At 48.7% G+C, this 19993-nt stretch overlaps 1 protein-coding gene across 2 annotated transcripts in view; it reads right to left on the bottom strand.

Annotated features, from left to right (window-relative positions):
• Nucleotides 1-3221: 3221 nt before the first annotated feature.
• elmod1 (ELMO/CED-12 domain containing 1) overlaps nucleotides 3222-19993 on the bottom strand; it is a 43220-nt gene continuing 26448 nt past the window's right edge. Inside the window, exons 7-10 of one of the 2 annotated variants that reach the window (XM_072447033.1) lie at nucleotides 15607-15675; nucleotides 13774-13812; nucleotides 11855-11988; nucleotides 3222-3607 (exon numbers count right to left, since the gene is read on the bottom strand). In XM_072447033.1, the coding sequence (XP_072303134.1) occupies nucleotides 3432-3607; nucleotides 11855-11988; nucleotides 13774-13812; nucleotides 15607-15675 (418 nt within the window). In that variant the 3' untranslated portion in view covers nucleotides 3222-3431. The remainder of the gene's footprint in view (nucleotides 3608-11854; nucleotides 11989-13773; nucleotides 13813-15606; nucleotides 15676-19993) is intronic. The other variant, XM_072447034.1, reaches the window with a different exon arrangement.

Below are 19993 nucleotides of genomic sequence, written 5' to 3'. Positions count from 1 at the left end.
TAACTCACAATAGCGTAAACAAGATTGTCGCCTACACAAAGCAGCGAGATAAAGCGAACAAACCAGAGTACATTTTTATACAGGCAGTAACATACATAAGGGTCAGTTTTGGCTGTCTTATTTCTTTGTTTTTTTTTGTGTAAAATTGTGATTATGTAAAAATTTGTTTGAAAAATGCCACTATCCAACTGCACGTGTGGCTTATATCGAGGGTCTCTGAACAGGAATGATGAATATTGTGACATTAGACTATGGTAATAGTCAAAAGACAATCAAATGTAAATCTATTATGCGTTTTTTAAATATTTATTGCATATTCTTTTTTTTCCTGCACCAATTTTAAATTACTCCTTAATTTGTCTTGATAAAACATAAAGACTTATAAAGACTCATAAACAAATATGTCAGGCTTGGTAACTTCTTACATTATTGGTGTTAGAGTTATGGGAGTTATTCAGCCTGAATCAATCTTAATAAACTATTTGGTCATTATGAATTAGTTTTGCTTTATTAAGGCTATTAAAATATATATAGAGTGAATTGTTTTACTTTGTAATATCAGACTGCTTTATACTTTTCAGAAGCACTGATAACTACACTTAATAAAGCATGAACAAAGACTTAATTCACAATTGTTTCATAATAATGATTTAGGTTTAGTAACTACTTAATTATGACCTCGTATCAATCAAAGTATTTACAAAGCCTGAATCATTCTTGAAGATATTTGTTCAATATGGATTCAACATTTGGTCATGCTTTATTAGGTTGAGTTAAGGTGAAATTATTATAAAATAGAGCCCATTTTTCTTTTCCTGTTTAAACAGTTCATTTGCTGTCTGGCGCCCTCTGCTGGCTGAAGTCAGGAGTGATGCATTTTGAAAAGACAAATTGGAGGCGTGGCTCACACTAGCAGAGCGAGCAGTAATCTAATACTTGTGGACATAAATGTAATGATCCAGCCAATAATGTCATGTTAATATCATAATAGCATTTTACAATAATTGCAGTGTTATATTAAATATGAAATAACATGACATAAAAGCACAATATAAATATAAAGCACAAATTATCCGGTCTTTGATTTTCAGCACCAAATTTGAATCTGTTCTTGTGTATTTCTTATTTTATATTACTTTTAGGTATATGGGATTGGAGGATTTTGTGTGTGTTTTGTAGCCATGTTTTTCAAATGTACTTCATACAAAAAGTTATTATTATATTGTAAGAAACAAAACCTTCAAAAATGGTTCAAAATTCCAAAAAGCATAATCTGCCTCCTTTAACTGGCCTTGGAGAGCTCTCCAGTGCTGAACTATAACAGTGACTAAACCAAAGAACTCAGGTCATGTCAATTATTGCTTTGGCTGAAAAAGATGACATTGTGAAACATTCAAAACCAACATTATGTAAACAACTTAAAACAATCTTTAAAAGCAGCAGTTAAATGTGTGTGTACCATCATTATATATATTACATATCTATATATATTGGGTGATTGTATTAAAACACATTACAGCACAATCATTAACATTAACACTTTTTATTCTAATGCTGAGGTTTTTGTAAATTGCACATGTAGAGATCACATGACTCTACATTCAAGACTTTGTTGAAAAATGCTGAAAATATGTAATTAATTTTTAAGACTAAGATGCATTCATGGGTAAACTGGTCAAAATAAATGTCTATAAATGTTGCTTGTAAAAATGTGTTGATTCAAAAAGCACCTTAAATTCATCCAATAGGAGCGATCGCAACGAGGCGGCGTCCAAAAGACACTGAACCAGCAACGCCACCGCTAGAGCTAGTTTCATTGTGATCATGATCGTGATATTGTGAGATCGTGGCAAAGACAATACTCAAACGCTTTAGAACATTGGTTCTCAAACTTAAGGTCAAACTTAAAATCATGAAAAATCTTTTGGATGGGTTCATTTTTCCAGTAAATGAGTCCTGATGCTGCTCCTGCTGAATTGGTATATTGTGACAAATAACAAGGCCTTTTATATAATACTCTTTAGAAGAGAACAATACTCTGCCCTGAGCGAGGACAGAACAAGACTCTGCCCTGAGCGAGGACAGAACAATACTCTGCCCTCCGCGAGGACAGAACAAGACTCTGCCCTGAGCGAGGACAGAACAATACTCTGCCCTGAGCGAGGACAGAACAATACTCTGCCCTGAGCGAGGACAGAACAATACTCTGCCTTGTTAATCCGTTAGTTTCCTCTGAGTTTCTTCTTTGTTACCCAAACAGCCCAACAGGTCCCTAATCACTGATTCACTAATGACCTGATTAGCATATGACTGGTCTGTATTGTTGTCTGGCCAGGGCCTCAAAATGTAGTTGTTAACAACTGGTAAATGTTCCCATTGATAAGAACCAGTGTCTAGATAAGAACCAATGTCCAGATAAGAACCAGTGTCCAGATAAGAACTTTTTTAACCCTGATTAAAAATATGAGATTTATTTTAAAACACAACCTATTACTCTGAAATGAAAAGGTTGCACAGGAGGATACATGATACATGAATGGAGCTTAGTTTTGTTAATTATTCTCATTTTCATTCTTAATATACAATCTAAATATACAACTCTCTAACTGCTGATGATCATAATGCAAAGGATGCTGAAGGCTGTGTAATACTTTTGGTTAAGAAAAGATTAAAGTAAGAACTGAGGCTTAAAGCAGAAGCGGTTTTCACTTTTACACTTTGAATGGAACGAAATACATTCAAATAAAGCTGATTCAAAAAAGAAATCCAAAATCCAAACAGGAACCATATTTCTCCCGGAAAGATGGTGAGGCACTTTGAGAAAGGTCAACACTTTTCAGCTTTGTTTTAGAACATCATTTTCCAACTGTACTTAAAGGTGCACTATGTAACTTTACTGGGGAAGAGTCTCCATGGAGATGCTATTGCTTTACCTGGAGCCGAGACAGAGCGAATGAACATATTTATGTGTTTATTTATTGACTTTATTTAACCAACCACTGAGATGCAGCATCTTTTTGTCCTGGCCCCAGCACCAAGAAAAGATTTGTACGCTATTCACTTTTAGGAAGCTTCACATGTGCCACACAAGGGCCAAAGAAGGGCCCTGATTGGCTCTTATCTGCGACCATAAAATAAACAAATGCCTAAATTGAATCTTTTTAAATGAAAGATGTTTAGTTGACCTGCAGTGCCTCACCTCAAACCCCGCAGGAGAAGCATGACCTCATGACCCCTGCTACAATCAGAATGAAAGGCGACAGACACATGACACGCTGGACGCTGGTGACCCGTGTGCAGTGGGCAGTGGGGGATGTGTGCAGACGGGGCTGTGGCAGTGACGTGGGGCGAGCTGACGGAGCCACCTGACCGGCGGTGGGTCAGTGTGGGTCAGGTGTGTGTGGGGCGTGGGCACACAGGGCTCACAGGGCTCACAGGGTGACCAGGTGCAGGTCGGAGGCAGAAAAGTGCGGGCACAGGGCGGCGTCGGGGCGCTGCAGCTGCTTCACAATCTTCCTCTGGAACTTAGAGCGCACACGGTTGAACTCCATGATGTCGCTGGGGTCCTCCTCCACCCAGAAGCCATGGAACTCCTGCATGAGGTAACCTGCAGAGCCACACAAGGGGGACAGGGGACCACACAAGGGGGACAGGGGACCACAATGGTCAGGACTGTGGAGATCGTGTTATAATTTTTATGTTCATTTACACTTGAGATCCACAGAGTCCAAGGAACGCAGATAACTAGATAATATGCAATGGCTGAAGCCATTGCGAGTGTCTGCGTTCTTGCGTAAAAGTACAACATGTGTGTAAGAGTACTACATGTGTGTAAGTAGTACTGGTGATACTACTTAAGATAAAAAAAATCAGATTTAATTGACAACAAATTACATGAAAGCTGCGCTAGCGACGCTGATGGCTCTCGCCTTCCCACCCGTGCATGTTTTCTGCTGCGTTTTGCGGCGTCCCAAACAAAGTTCAGTAATTCACCGTTGATGATTGCGTAGTTTGCGATTCAAATAGTAGTTTGTCCTGACAAATTGCAAGATTAAGCTGAACGCAGACCTGAGCAGGGAGAAAGCGAGAGAGCCTCAGTGACCCCCGACTTTTCATTGATGTTCAGGGGTCAAAAATACCTGCGTTGTGGCAGAAAGAATAAAGTCTAAAGAATAAAGCCTAAAGAATAATAATTCTAATGCTAATGCTAAGACTGCGGCACGAGAGGAAATGTCCCATCAAAATAAAAGCGGAAGAGGAAGTGAAGGCATTCATTGCGCCTCTGCTGGCCAATTGTGAAAATACACAATATCTGCAATGCACTTTTTTCATGGCGTCTTGAGGAGAATATAATCCATGAGTTTCAAACAAATCAACAAATAAATGTTGAGTTTTTCACACAATGGGTAGGGGGCGCTATAGAATAAATTTGTTACATGGTATTTATTTACACTCAGACCATAAAAAAACATTAGTGAGTGAAATATGAGCTCCTTGTCCTTGAAAAAACAGGAAATTGAGCCTTTTTTGAGGGCGTGTCACGCAGAGACCGTAAAGAATATCAACATTCTTTTGAATATTTATTAAATTTCAATGTCTTTAGATGCAAAAGGTGTTGTTTTGAGCTCGATCGGACGAAAAACTTAGGACAAGTACGACTTTGAAAAAAAAAACCTCAAACGTGGCGGTGCCACTTTGATTCAACATGGCTGACTTCCTGTTTATCATAGAGCGATGCTGTTGAAGAGTACTACATGTGTGTAGTACCAATTTCACCCTGGAGAGACTCAGACAGAGGACACAGAAAATATTGATTAGAAAGCTTTATTACGAAGGTTATTTGGCGCTCAGACCCCGGCGGAAGACATAGTGATCATGGGCACTCCATAATCTAATTGAATTAGATGTGTCCCCAAAAAACCCGGGGTCTGAGGCGCCATGGTTATTGCGGGTGCCGGCAGACGGCAGAGCGTGGAACTGGAGGTGCCGGCAGACGGCAGAGCGAAGAACTGGAGGTGCCGGCAGATGGCAGAAAGTGGAACTGGAGGTGCCGGCAAACAGCGTCGAGGGGAGGGGCCGGCAGACGGCGGAACGTAGAACAGGAAGTGCCGGCAGACGGCAGAGAGTGGAACTGGAGGTGCCGGCAGACAGCAGAGCGTAGAACTGGAGGTGCCGGCAGACGGCAGAGCGTAGAACTGGAGGTGCCAGCAAACGGCGTTGAGGGAAGGTGCCGGCAAACGGCGACGAGGGGAGGTGCCGGCAAACGGCGTCGAGGGGAGGTGCAGGCAAACAGCGTCGAAGGGAGGTGCAGGCAGACGGCAGAGTATGGAACTGGAGGTGCCGGCAGACGGCAGAGCGTAGAACTGGAGGTGCCGGCAGACAGCAGAGCGTAGAACTGGAGGTGCCGGCAGACGGCAGAGCGTAGAACTGGAGGTGCCAGCAAACGGCGTTGAGGGAAGGTGCCGGCAAACGGCGACGAGGGGAGGTGCCGGCAAACGGCGTCTAGGGGAGGTGCAGGCAAACAGCGTCGAAGGGAGGTGCCGGCAGACGGCAGAGCATGGAACTGGAGGTGCCGGCAGACGGCAGAACGTAGAACTGGAGGTGCCGGCAGACGGCAGAGCGTAGAACTGGAGGTGCCGGCAAACGGCGTTGAGGGGAGGTGCCGGCAAACGGCGTCGAGGGGAGGTGCCAGTAAACGGCATTGCTGGGCAGGTGCCGGCAAACGGCGTCGATGGGAAGGTGCCGGCAGGGCGTGGAGGCGCCGGCAGACGGCAGAGCGTGGAGGTGCCAGGCAGACGGCGGAGCGTGGAGGTGCTGGCAGACGGCGGAGCGTGGAGGTGCCGGCAGACGGCGTAAGCTGGAAGTGCCGGCAGACGGCAGAGCGCGGAGGCGCCGGCAGACGGCAGAGCGGAAGCGAGCACGCAGAGGTTGACCGTGAAACATGGGTGGCGGACAAAATTAGGACAGGCCGGGAGAGGACGGAGCTAGCGTTGCCTGAAGGGCGGGGGGACATTAATAAGGAAATCTAGAACACCACCAGTATTTGTGAGACGAGACTGCACCGAGGTGCAGGGGACGTGGGTTGCAGAGATTGGAAGCAGTTCGGAACAAGAGCCCGGAGTAGGACGGGGGCAGATTGCGTAGAAACGGTGTTGCCCTAGGACTGTTCTGAAACCAGGGTGCGGACTAAACTGGCCTGCGGTGACATTGCGGGGCCTTTACCTTTAGAGACTTTGAGTCTTAGATATAATAGACTTACAATAACCCCCCCAAAACCAGAGGAGGCGGAGGCGTGTGGAAGCGCAGGGAGTCGGGAGACTGAATGAATTGACATGGGAAAACCCCCCAAAAAAAACAGCTACCGTTCCAATTGAGAGGAGGCAGGACCGGAACGCGAGGTGAGACAGACGTCTTCGTCAAGCGAGACGAATCGGACAAATTGAAAAGGGGAGAGGACGGCGCTAGCCAGGTCGAGCGATATGGAATGAACTCTGAGGTAAGGTGGCCCGGGAGGGCGGCGGTTGGCACTTAAACTATAGCGAGGCTAATGACGGCTCTATGGTGCAGATGCACATAAAGGATAGCGTGAATTACGCGATTAGCCTAACAAGGGGCCCTGGGTAAAGCAGCTGTCGGTGGGGCTGCAGGACGGACTGGACCAGTGCTGCCACTCCTGTTGCGCACACGCGCCAGTGCGTAGGGCATCGAGCGCTCCGGGGGTGTCGCCAGCTTGGCCGGGGAGTTTGAATTGAAGGGCATGGACTTTGTGCGGTGCTTGCACTGATCGTTTTGCGGTATCGCTCCGCGGGGGCGCTAAAGCCATGTGACGTGGCGGCGCTGACGCGAGAACCCGTATGCTCGTGTGTGTGCTCCGTCAGGTGTGCGCTCCGTGCACGCTCCGTGCTCGTGTGCGCTCCGTGCTCGTGTGCGCTCCGTGGCCTGTGCGCTCCGTCGCGTTTTGCGCTCCGTCAGGTGTGCGCTCTGTGCTGGTGTGCGCTCCGTGCTGGTGTGCGCTCCGTCAGGTGTGCGCTCCGTCAGGTGTGCGCTCCGTGCACGCTCCGTGCTCGTGCACGCTCCGTGCTCGTGTGCGCTCCGTGGCCTGTGCGCTCCGTGGCCTGTGCGCTCCGTCGCGTTTTGCGCTCCGTCGCGTGTGCGCTCCGGTGCTCCGTCAGGTGTGCGTTCCGTGCTCGTGAGGGGAGGAAGGAGAACTTGCACCGCATACGTGAAAACACTGTTTAACCTCTACATGACTCTACGACTCCGTTCGTCTATTGGGAAAACGACTTGGTTGAGACCCGAAAATATCACTACGATTGTGATTTATGCAAGATACGCAAATAAAACATTTAAGAATACTTAAATTCGACTGGGGGCGTCACCGGGCGTCCAGCTTGGGGCCCCGCGTGGCTGGCAGCGAAACCTGGGGCCAGCCTCCTGAAGACAAGGATTGAGAGCGGTGACGCATAGTAGAGGGCCTGACGCAGAGCCGCGGCAGGAACCGGAGCCGGCGCGATCCGGTGAAGCAAACGGCTGCGGCAAGCGGGAGGAGCCGCGCGGAGAAGGACGTCCCGACACTTAGATGCGGAGGAGGAGTGGCGGCTGCGGCGTGTAGCAGAAGGAAATGATGATTTCCTGGTTCTTGGCCGCGGGGTGTGCGGCTGGTGGATGAGAAGCGGGTCGGAGCGAGCCTGCTCAGCTACGAGGGGACCGGGCAAGACCCAGTTGAACCCCCGCGAGCCCGGGCATCGCCTTCGCAGCGACGTGCGCTCTTCCAAGCTGAGGACCACGGAAGGACCCGGGGCCCCCGTTACGAGAGCGGGGAGCCTGGAGGGTCATCTGATTCGAAATCTGCCGAGGTATTTGCGGTCGCAGTACGGTCTGAAGCGGCCGAGCCATCTACATGAGAGCTTAAATGCGACCGCCTGAGCGCCTGAGCGCTGATTGGGAGCGGGAAGAAGTGACTTGGGAGCGTTGATTGCGGATGGGGAGCCGGTGCGAGGAGCGATGACGCAGGCGTCCCCTGTCCTTACACCCTCCTTCTTGGCCAGGAAAAACTACAAAACCTCCTTGGGGAAAAAAGTGGAAACCTGGAAGAGTCCACGGTGAAGGAGGATCTGACTCTCTCAGACGGACAGGCCACGCCCGCTTGAGTGCGTTGATGGAGCTGGAGAGAGGTGTCCTGCCTTGGTGGTCGACGCAGATCAAGTTAGGTCTTCCAGGTGAACTTACGCAGGCTTCATTTGTTGAAGTGTGAAGTTGTGTAAAGTAGTTTAGTTGTGTAAAAGTACTGCATTTGTGTAAAAGTACTACATGCGTGTAAGAGTACTGCATGTGTGTAAAAGTACTACATGCGTGTAAGAGTACTGCATGTGTGTAAAAGTACTGCATGTGTGTAAAAGTACTACATTTGTGTAAGAGTACTACATGTGTGTAAAAGTACTGCATGTGTGTAAAAGTACTACATTTGTGTAAGAGTACTACATGTGTGTAAAAGTACTGCATGTGTGTAAAAGTACTACATTTGTGTAAGAGTACTACATGTGTGTAAGTACTAATTTGTTGCATTGTGAATGTGTTGAAGGTGTTTTGAAGTGTGGAAGGATGAATATTTGTTGAAAAACTGAATTGTGTTCAATGCCCCAATCATTTCAATGGGAAAAAGTACTGATACTTTTGTAAATACTGCAAAAAGTACAAGTTGTTCAAATGTCAAAAGTAATAGCAATAATGAGCCAGTGAAAGCGATCGTGATGAGGTATCACTTGTTGAAATCGGTTAAAGTGTTAAGGAGTTGAAACGCGCAGAAGTTTTGATATGTAAAATATAACAATAAAAAACAGTAGAACATAGTAATTACGCAGACACTATATGTTCAATAAGGAAGCTGGTTCCAGAAGTGCAACTGCAGCTGTGAAAGTCTGTCTCCTGCACTTTTACAATCACACTTCCTCAAAACCTCCGGCAGAAACATAGAGATCCTTCATATTCCAGGTCGAGCTCCAAACATCACAACCAGGATTTAGAAGTTTATTCAGTATGAAACTGACGCTCCTGTGCGTGCGGGTCAGGAGCGGGTCAGGAGCGGGTCAGCAGTGGGTCAGCGGGTCAGGAGTGGGTCAGGAGCGGGTCAGGGTCAGGAGCAGGTCAGGAGCAGGAGCGGGTCAGGAACGGGTCAGGAGCAGGTCAGGAGCAGGAGCGGGTCAGGAGCGGGTCAGGAGCGGGTCAGGAGCGGGTCAGGGTCAGGAGCGGGTCAGGAGCGGGTCAGGGTCAGGAACGGGTCAGTAGCAGGAGCGGGTCAGGAGCGGGTCAGGAGCAGGAGCGGGTCAGGAGCGGGTCAGGAACGGGTCAGTAGCAGGAGCGGGTCAGGAGCGGGTCAGCGGGTCAGGAGTGAGTCAGGAGCGGGTCAGCAGGTCAGGAGCGGGTCAGGAGCGGGTCAGCAGGTCAGGAGCAGGTCAGGAGCGGGTCAAGAGCGGGTCAGGGTCAGGAGCGGGTCAGGAGCAGGAGCGGGTCAGGAGCGGGTCAGGAGCGGGTCAGGAACGGGTCAGTAGCAGGAGCGGGTCAGGAGCGGGTCAGCGGGTCAGGAGTGAGTCAGGAGCGGGTCAGCAGGTCAGGAGCGGGTCAGGAGCGGGTCAGCAGGTCAGGAGCAGGTCAGGAGCGGGTCAAGAGCGGGTCAGGGTCAGGAGCGGGTCAGGAGCAGGAGCGGGTCAGGAGCGGGTCAGGAGCGGGTCAGGAACGGGTCAGTAGTAGGAGCGGGTCAGGAGCGGGTCAGCAGGTCAGGAGCAGGTCAGGAGCGGGTCAGGAGCGGGTCAAGAGCGGGTCAGGGTCAGGAGCGGGTCAGGAGCAGGAGCGGGTCAGGAGCGGGTCAGGAGCGGGTCAGGAACGGGTCAGTAGCAGGAGCGGGTCAGGAGCGGGTCAGCGGGTCAGGAGTGAGTCAGGAGCGGGTCAGCAGGTCAGGAGCGGGTCAGGAGCGGGTCAGCGGGTCAGGAGTGAGTCAGGAGCGGGTCAGCAGGTCAGGAGCGGGTCAGGAGCGGGTCAGGAGCGGGTCAAGAGCGGGTCAGGGTCAGGAGCGGGTCAGGAGCAGGAGCGGGTCAGGAGCGGGTCAGGAGCGGGTCAGGAGCGGGTCAGCGGGTCAGGAGTGAGTCAGGAGCGGGTCAGCAGGTCAGGAGCGGGTCAGCAGGTCAGGAGCAGGTCAGAAGCGGGTCAGGAGCGGGTCAGGAGCAGGTCAGCGGGTCAGGTGCGGGTCAGGAGCGGGTCAGGAGCGGGTCAGCGGGTCAGGAGTGAGTCAGGAGCGGGTCAGCAGGTCAGGAGCGGGTCAGGAGCAGGTCAGCGGGTCAGGAGCGGGTCAGGAGCGGGTCAGGAGCAGGTCAGCGGGTCAGGAGCGGGTCAGGAGCGGGTCAGCTCTCATTAAAAGAGGATGTACCTGATTTTTATAGTTTGTCATGTGAAAACCAGAACTAGTTCATGTCCAAATTTTTGGCAGTAATAAAGTCAAATCGGGTTTGCTCCAGCACAGTTCTTGTAAAAGAATCGGGTGAAAATGAGACCACAGCACTTATTCTACATTTAAATATAAAGTGTTTCATTCTCCGAGAAGCAGGGGAAGTGCCCATTATGATCATGTTTGTTACCAGGACCAGGAGTCATGAAAAGTGCATATAAACTCATGATAGTGAATATGTAGGATGCTGGGAATGTCCTACATAAGTGAGCGATACGTGGACTGCTTCAAAGGGTTTCAAATGAACTCATTCGGTTTTCACCTTTCAAAACAGTCAAAATCAGGCCCCGCCCCTTTAAGGGGAATAAACAGGTCGTTACAGTGATGAAGTGAAGCATGAAGCACCTCGGCCACAATGACACGTACAAGCGGCTGCTGCGTACAATCTGTGAGCGATCCTGAGGCCTACAAAAACACAGTGGTTATAGCCCGTTCTTAAGTCCAGAGCCAGGTCACTAGTCTTGCCTTCCCATGATGCATCTTGTGCTACCAGCGCCATACAAATGCCCTCCAAACCCCCCAAGAGCAACCACAGAGTCTGTGTGTCAAAAGTTCACTCCCGTGACCCCATTTTCAGACCAGAGTTTGAATTCTTGGCCCGAGCCCGATAAATGGAAAGGAAGACATATAAACACTGTAAAAACGCCGCTCCACAAACGTCTACAAGCTCAGTGTTTACTGAAAACATCCTTTCATCAAAAATCACTTCAGAATCTTACTCAAAGGTTGTATGGAGGATTTCAATTAGTTTTTAGTTGCCAATGTTAAAAATAGCCTCATAGATGTGCAACAGGCTAATGCCAAACACAAAAGAAAAGGAGGCTATCTTGTTTCCTATTGGCTGCCTGGCTCGTTAATCAAACTCGCAATGTTCCTAGCATCAGAACACAACTGCATTTACATAAACGTGCTGTTTGCAGCGCTGGTTTCTTCAAACTGTAGCTTCCTCTCAGCACAACGTTTGCAGACAAGTATCCACACCCAGTCAGCCACAGAGAAAGTCAGTATTGGAGGTTGTTGAAAAGAGGAGAAGAGATTCGTGCACTGAAGGGCTCTAGAAACAGACGCGTTGGTCACAAAATCTCTACTGGACAAGTACGTTTGATCTATCTTTTGAAAGCTTGAGGGACTGTTTTTTTGAACCATGTGATATGCTTTGAGGTAGAATGATGTGGCAGATGTGGTGAACACAGCACATTTTCCATCATGAGGAGGAGGCGTGGCTCTGGGGCGTGGTGGAGGAGGGGTGGAGGCACAGTACTCTTGTTCTTTGTGACTTTTCACCACCGCATTGGACGACTGTAAAGTGATAATGGTTATGATACTTTGACAAAGATGAGTGACAGCTGCACTCACAGAAGGTCTGCTGGAAGTGCTGCAGGCGCGGCATCTCTGGAGCCACGTTGTACAGGTGAGTCTTCAGAGCTCCACTCAGCAGCAGCGAGAAGGCCAAGTCTGTGATGTTTATGCCCACGATGGCAAACGAATACCTGCCACAGCACAAAGCATTTACCCTTTGAAAATGTCATGTCAATCACCCTGTAACTTTGCCACCTGTTTGTGTCCATGGAGATGTTATTGTATTTATTTTACTGCTAAAAAAATACCTTAAATACATCCATTCTTATTTTTGAGTTCAGTCGCCTCTCCACAGATCTGACCTCTGTGACCAGGCCAAACGCTTGTGGAATACAACCCGGATTGTGGAGCGGTGATCAAGTGCCTAGTGTGTTGGACGGACCGGACCCTGAGCGGCGAGGCCGGGGGTGACGGCCCAGACACGGCATTCGGATTTTTGACATGGTTGCGGGATTTAAGAACTGTTTTTTTTTGGAGTACCAATCGGAGAGTATTTATTCTTGACTTTGTGGACTATTGCTGAACTCTGGGATAGTTTATTGACGCTAGAAGCACCTGCGCCAAGGGCAGAGACTGAGAGACTTAGGGTTGGGGTTAGGGGGCTCTACACAAACCTTTTTTGGGGGATATATTTTGTTATTTAAAGGGTTGAAATATAATGTGTTGTTGTTAAAAGCTGTGTCTATCTTTAATTTAAAGTTTTAAATGCATATCACAGTGGAGATGATCGTGGATCACCCGGGACCTCAAGTGACAGCCACCATCACCCGGGACCACAAGTGGGAGCCCACCATCACCCGGGACCTCAAGTGGGAGGAGCCACCATCACCAGGACCTCAAGTGGGAGGAGCCACCATCAGCTCCTCATCAAGAAGGCCTGGCAGAGGATGTACTTCCTGCTGCAGCTGAAGAAAGCCAAGCTGCCAGTGCTGATGATGGTGCAGTTCTACACGGCCATCACCTCCTCCATCACCTCCTCCATCACCGTGTGGTACTTTGGAGCCACAGCCAGGGACAAACAGAGACTACAGCGCATTGTGCGCTCTGCCTGGAAGGTGATAGTCTGCAGACTTCCATCACTGCAGGACCTGTAGGTTTCCAGGACTCTGGGACGAACAGGTCGGATCACAGCCGACCCTTTTCATCCTGGATATGAACTATTTGAACCACTCCCCTCAGGCAGGAGGCCACTCCCCTCAGGCAGGAGGCCACTCCCCTCAGGCAGGAGGCCACTCCCCTCAGGCAGGAGGCCACTCCCCTCAGGCAGGAGGCCACTCCCCTCAGGCAGGAGGCCACTCCCCTCAGGCAGGAGGCTACGGTCCATCGGGACCAGAACCTCCCGTCATAGGAACAGTTTCTTTCCCTCTGCTGTTGGACTCATGAACACTTCTTAAACACTTTGTCCTCACTGCACTATTCACTTTGATTGCACTACATATTTTATTTTATGTACATATCATGTCTATTTTTAACTCTACTTACCTATTTTTAAAACCTGGTAGTTATTCATTGTCCATTGTTTTTGTATTTATTGTTCAGTGTTATGTTTGTGTTCCTATGTCCGTGAATCCTGTTCATTGATAAAATTGATGGCAATAAACTTTATTCTAATTCTAATTCAAGGCTAGTTAAATTGTCATAACCCAATATTTTTGATTGGTAATTTCCCATTGGGAGTGTTACAATATGGCAGGACATACAAGGTCACAAGGTCACATCTCCACATAGACAAGCAGATGACAGACGTGCCACTAAAATGTTCAAATGGATTCAAATTACATTTCAACATTTTAATTAAAAAAAAAACAAAACTTTCCAATAAAAAAAATAAATAAATGTTAATACATTAAAGAATGTATTTGTTGAATTGACATTTGCTCTTGACCTGTGTGCACGGGTGTGTGAGGGTCACTCACCCGATGGCCTTCTGGTCCCACTCAGCCGAGTCCATCTCACTGTAACAAACACACTTCAGAACCAGACAGTGTCCACTGGAAGTGCACATGTCAATAGTGAGTTGAGTCGGTGCCAAATTTGCGAAAAAATGAAATCAGCGCATGCCCAGATGCTTCAGCAGGAACATTGGTCCGTTACAACGGCTCTTTAAACATGTTTATTTGAAGCTAAATATGAGCTCAACATTGGTGAAAATACAACATAATGCTAATAAACCTGAGCAAACCGATCAGTGCAGACAAACGTCAAAGCCACTGACTTTAGAGTCATATTCATGTGTTTTTATCTCAACTGACAGATAACATTTTATAGCTATTTAAACAGTGAAAATATAGTCAAGCTGACGACTAACATGACTGAAGTGTCTCTATGGTCTAGTTTCCATGGGCACGGGACACTGGGGGCCACACTGGGGGCCACACTGGGTTGACTTCCGACTACTACGTTCCAGGCCTCGATTATGATAATAATCATTATTACAATGCATTTAAATAACACCTTTCCACATTCCAGGCACTCAAAGTGCTTTACTTGGTGTCTTGCCCAGGGACACAACCACATTTCCTCTAGCGCCCCCTGTGGCACCTGGTGTTCCAGCAGTCTCACATCCAAGTACTGACCACGCCCTGTCTTAGCAATTCACAAGAGACATTTAGTCATTCCAAGTTTGACGCAGCTAAAACAAGAGTAAAACACAAAACTCCTGACCCTGCTGACCCTGCTGACCCTGCTGACCCTGCTGACCCTGCTGACCCTGCTGACCCTGCTGACCCTGCTGACCCTGCTGACCCTGCTGACCACACTGGACAGTGTTCAACACACCTTTCCTACTACTACTACCACCACCACTACCACTACTACTAGTACTACTAGTACTACTAGTACTACTAGTACTAGTAGTACTATAGTACTAGTAGTACTACTAGTACTACTAGTACTACTATTGCGGCCTAAAAGGCAATCAAAGTGTGCAGTTCCCAGTTGGATAGAAACACAGTCCCTCAGTGAGGACTTGGTAAATGAGCCATTTGTAAATGTGAGAAAAGTCAAACTAAACTGAGCATCTCATCAGGCCTAAAGTAGCAAATGGGATTTAAATATAATTATATATAATATAATATAAATCTCACAAATACCTTTCTTAAACAACATAATAATATAATAGATTAGAAGGCGAGAATAGGAAAGAATCTTACATTTAGAGATTTCTACTGAAGTTTACTTACACAAATGTAAAGACCAAAATGACCAAAACATACTAAATACAAAAACAAATTGTATTTCTTATTTACAATAGTAATCAAGTAAACGTAATCTGCAAAAAGGAAACTTCAATGAAAACTTGAATAAATCAGGCTTAGATTAGAAACAGAATGAGACAGTTTTTATGTTGCGAGAGCAAACAGAGCAGATGAAGACCTGTGGTGTCTCGCCTTAAGTATGAAATGTGTGACACACATTAAGGTGCAGAAAATCATGACAATTCTATGGTTCAATCACCGCTGTATAACTTTCCAAATATATAACATGCAACAAAGCTCTGGTGAAGTGAATGCGTGTGAATGATGAGTGCAGTACCTGTGCCTGGGGCCCGGGCTCCTACAGCACACACAGAGAAGCATGCACAGCACAGCAGCAATGGAGGTGAAGAGGAGACAGACAGCAGAGACGCCCATGAGACCACACTACAGCGCACACAGGCAGCACAATCACATGTTAGCGCCCTCTAGTGCTCGCCGAGGACAGAAGAGTGACATGACGGCGGCGGTCACGGTTCACCCAGCGACACCTACTTGTGTTTGGGCTGCAGCGAGTCGTTGAGCATCTGAAGAGCCGTGACCTTGTCGTGTTCTGCAAAATACCTGTGAAGGAAGAGGAAGGAAGAGGGCATCAGGGGCACAGCGGGGGTCAAAGGGCAAGGCCAGGAGAGACTACATTTATGTGCCACATGAAACTATTCTTTGGTATATATTTGAAAAGAGACATTATTATGCTTTTTCGGGTACTTAGTATCGAAATATAACCTATAAACCCTATAAAGTCAATCATCATCATACATTTTGTTCAATATAAAGTGCAACATTGATCTAAAATGGCTTAGTAATAGAAACATGTTTTGAGATAGGATCAGTCAGTCTTCCAGTTTAGTTTGAGTGCTCTGGAGACACTATTGGGACGAGAGAGACGGGTGTGGACGGACACGAGACACGGATGATCTGAGCGGGACACGCCCATGTAAAGTGGTGCAGCGCTCAGACAGCTCTGGTTCATGCTAATGACACGGACCATAATAAAATGCAGTTGTAACTCGTGTTATTGCCCATTTTAATATAGTAATACTTTTTTTACTGTGTTACTGAAAAATGCAGTGTATTACGGCAACTCGTTCCTTCTGAAGCCTCTTCTCTGCATCTTTACGCTCTGAGGATCATAAGGTTTATACATCTATATCTATATATATATAGATATATTTGTTTACAGTATAGCTTAAAACACATACTTTGAAGACGCACAAGTCCAGTAGGGGGTGGTAAATGCACATTAAAAGTAACACCACTTCTTCAACAACAACAAAAACATTTAAATTTATTTAAAATAAATATCATTGGACTATTTGATATAAAATCTAATTCATTGGTATATTGTGACAAATAACTTTGCCTATTATAATACTCTTTACGTTTGTCATAATATAATAACTAGGGCTGGGCAACGATTACAATTTTTAATCGCGATTAATCGCATTGTTTCCCTGATTAATCACGATTAATTGCATTTTTACTGCAAAATTCAAAATGAATTCAAAAGAAGTGTAAAGTGCATCAGCATTTTTTATTCAGTAGCAAATATGAAGTATTCACTTGCCACAAAATCCTGAGCCACAATCATTAAAGATGAACAGACTTCAGAGGGAACGTCAGAAACATTATAATGTCATGAAACATTAGACTCAAAACACATTTTAGCAGCAGCAGAAGCAGAAAACACTTCAGTTCAGTTTGTACTTTCTTAGAACTCAACACTAAAGACACAACATGAGTGAAACAAACACTGAACCAGTTCAATACAAATGAATATATTGTGTGCATTTGAACTTAAACAATGTTAAAAACACAAACTAAAGCTTATTGTCACTGCATCGACAAGAACCAGAAAAGTTTGTAGATTCCTAAAACTGGGTGTTTTGTTACTCCTCTGCACTGAGCCAGTTGCTAAGGCACCAGATTATTCACCTTTTCAAGACGGGACCTGCACACGCGGGCCCCCGGCGGGACCTGCACACGCGGGCCCCCGGCGGGACCTGCACACGCGGGCCCCCGGCGGGACCTGCACACGCGGGCCCCCGGCGGGTTGCCTCGGCTGGCGCCTAAAGCCGCTGACTTTGTCAAGTTAATAAACCAAAGCAAACATTAAACTCCATTTACACCACAAGAAAAGCAGCGCAGCACAACTCCTCCACTGAGCATGTGCAGGACGACTCTCCTCCACTGAGCATGTGCAGGACGACTCTCCTCCACTGAGCATGTGCAGGACGACTCTCCTCCACTGAGCATGTGCAGGACGACTCTCCTCCACTGAGCATGTGCAGGACGACTCTCCTCCACTGAGCATGTGCAGGACGACTCTCCTCCACTGAGCATGTGCAGGACGACTCTCCTCCACTGAGCATGTGCAGGACGACTCTCCTCCACTGAGCATGTGCAGGACGACTCTCCTCCACTGAGCATGTGCAGGACGACTCGACTCCACTGAGCATGTGCAGGACGACTCTCCTCCACTGAGCATGTGCAGGACGACTCTCCTCCACTGAGCATGTGCAGGACGACTCTCCTCCACTGAGCATGTGCAGGACGACTCTCCTCCACTGAGCATGTGCAGGACGACTCTCCTCCACTGAGCATGTGCAGGACGACTCTCCTCCACTGAGCATGTGCAGGACGACTCTCCTCCACTGAGCATGTGCAGGACGACTCTCCTCCACTGAGCATGTGCAGGACGACTCTCCTCCACTGAGCATGTGCAGGACGACTCTCCTCCACTGAGCATGTGCAGGACGACTCGACTCCACTGAGCATGTGCAAGACGACTCGACTCCACTGAGCATGTGCAGGACGACTCTCCTCCACTGAGCATGTGCAGGACGACTCTCCTCCACTGAGCATGTGCAAGACGACTCGACTCCACTGAGCATGTGCAGGACGACTCTCCTCCACTGAGCATGTGCAGGACGACTCGACTCCACTGAGCATGTGCAGGACGACTCGACTCCACTGAGCATGTGCAGGACGACTCTCCTCCACTGAGCATGTGCAGGACGACTCGACTCCACTGAGCATGTGCAGGACGACTCGACTCCACTGAGCATGTGCAGGACGACTCTCCTCCACTGAGCATGTGCAGGACGACTCTCCTCCACTGAGCATGTGCAGGACGACTCTCCTCCACTGAGCATGTGCAGGACGACTCTCCTCCACTGAGCATGTGCAGGACGACTCGACTCCACTGAGCATGTGCAGGACGACTCTCCTCCACTGAGCATGTGCAGGACGACTCGACTCCACTGAGCATGTGCAGGACGACTCTCCTCCACTGAGCATGTGCAGGACGACTCTCCTCCACTGAGCACGTGCAGGACGACTCTCCTCCACTGAGCATGTGCAGGACGACTCTCCTCCACTGAGCATGTGCAGGACGACTCGACTCCACTGAGCATGTGCAGGACGACTCTCCTCCACTGAGCATGTGCAGGACGACTCGACTCCACTGAGCATGTGCAGGACGACTCGACTCCACTGAGCATGTGCAAGACGACTCTCCTCCACTGAGCATGTGCAGGACGACTCTCCTCCACTGAGCATGTGCAGGACGACTCGACTCCACTGAGCATGTGCAGGACGACTCGACTCCACTGAGCATGTGCAGGACGACTCGACTCCACTGAGCATGTGCAGGACAACTCGACTCCACTGAGCATGTGCAGGACGACTCTCCTCCACTGAGCATGTGCAGGACGACTCGACTCCACTGAGCATGTGCAGGACGACTCGACTCCACTGAGCATGTGCAGGACGACTCTCCTCCACTGAGCATGTGCAGGACGACTCTCCTCCACTGAGCATGTGCAGGACGACTCGACTCCACTGAGCATGTGCAGGACGACTCGACTCCACTGAGCATGTGCAGGACGACTCTCCTCCACTGAGCATGTGCAGGACGACTCTCCTCCACTGAGCATGTGCAGGACGACTCGACTCCACTGAGCATGTGCAGGACGACTCTCCTCCACTGAGCATGTGCAGGACGACTCTCCTCCACTGAGCATGTGCAGGACGACTCTCCTCCACTGAGCATGTGCAGGACGACTCGACTCCACTGAGCATGTGCAGGACGACTCTCCTCCACTGAGCATGTGCAGGACGACTCTCCTCCACTGAGTATGTGCAGGACGACTCGACTCCACTGAGCATGTGCAGGACGACTCGACTCCACTGAGCATGTGCAGGACGACTCTCCTCCACTGAGCATGTGCAGGACGACACGACTCCACTGAGCATGTGCAGGACGACTCGACTCCACTGAGCATGTGCAGGACGACTCGACTCCACTGAGCATGTGCAGGACGACTCGACTCCACTGAGCATGTGCAGGACGACTCTCCTCCACTGAGCATGTGCAGGACGACTCTCCTCCACTGAGCATGTGCAGGACGACTCTCCTCCACTGAGCATGTGCAGGACGACTCGACTCCACTGAGCATGTGCAAGACGACTCGACTCCACTGAGCATGTGCAGGACGACTCTCCTCCACTGAGCATGTGCAGGACGACTCTCCTCCACTGAGCATGTGCAAGACGACTCGACTCCACTGAGCATGTGCAGGACGACTCTCCTCCACTGAGCATGTGCAGGACGACTCGACTCCACTGAGCATGTGCAGGACGACTCGACTCCACTGAGCATGTGCAGGACGACTCTCCTCCACTGAGCATGTGCAGGACGACTCTCCTCCACTGAGCATGTGCAGGACGACTCTCCTCCACTGAGCATGTGCAGGACGACTCGACTCCACTGAGCATGTGCAGGACGACTCTCCTCCACTGAGCATGTGCAGGACGACTCGACTCCACTGAGCATGTGCAGGACGACTCGACTCCACTGAGCATGTGCAAGACGACTCTC

This window comes from Eucyclogobius newberryi, unplaced genomic scaffold, assembly GCF_026437365.1.
Source record: "Eucyclogobius newberryi isolate DKJ021-1_F unplaced genomic scaffold, fEucNew1.0.hap1 SCAF_15, whole genome shotgun sequence".
In the NCBI taxonomy this organism is placed as follows: Eukaryota; Metazoa; Chordata; class Actinopteri; order Gobiiformes; family Gobiidae; genus Eucyclogobius; species Eucyclogobius newberryi.
This window is presented reverse-complemented; position numbering and strand designations above follow the sequence as displayed.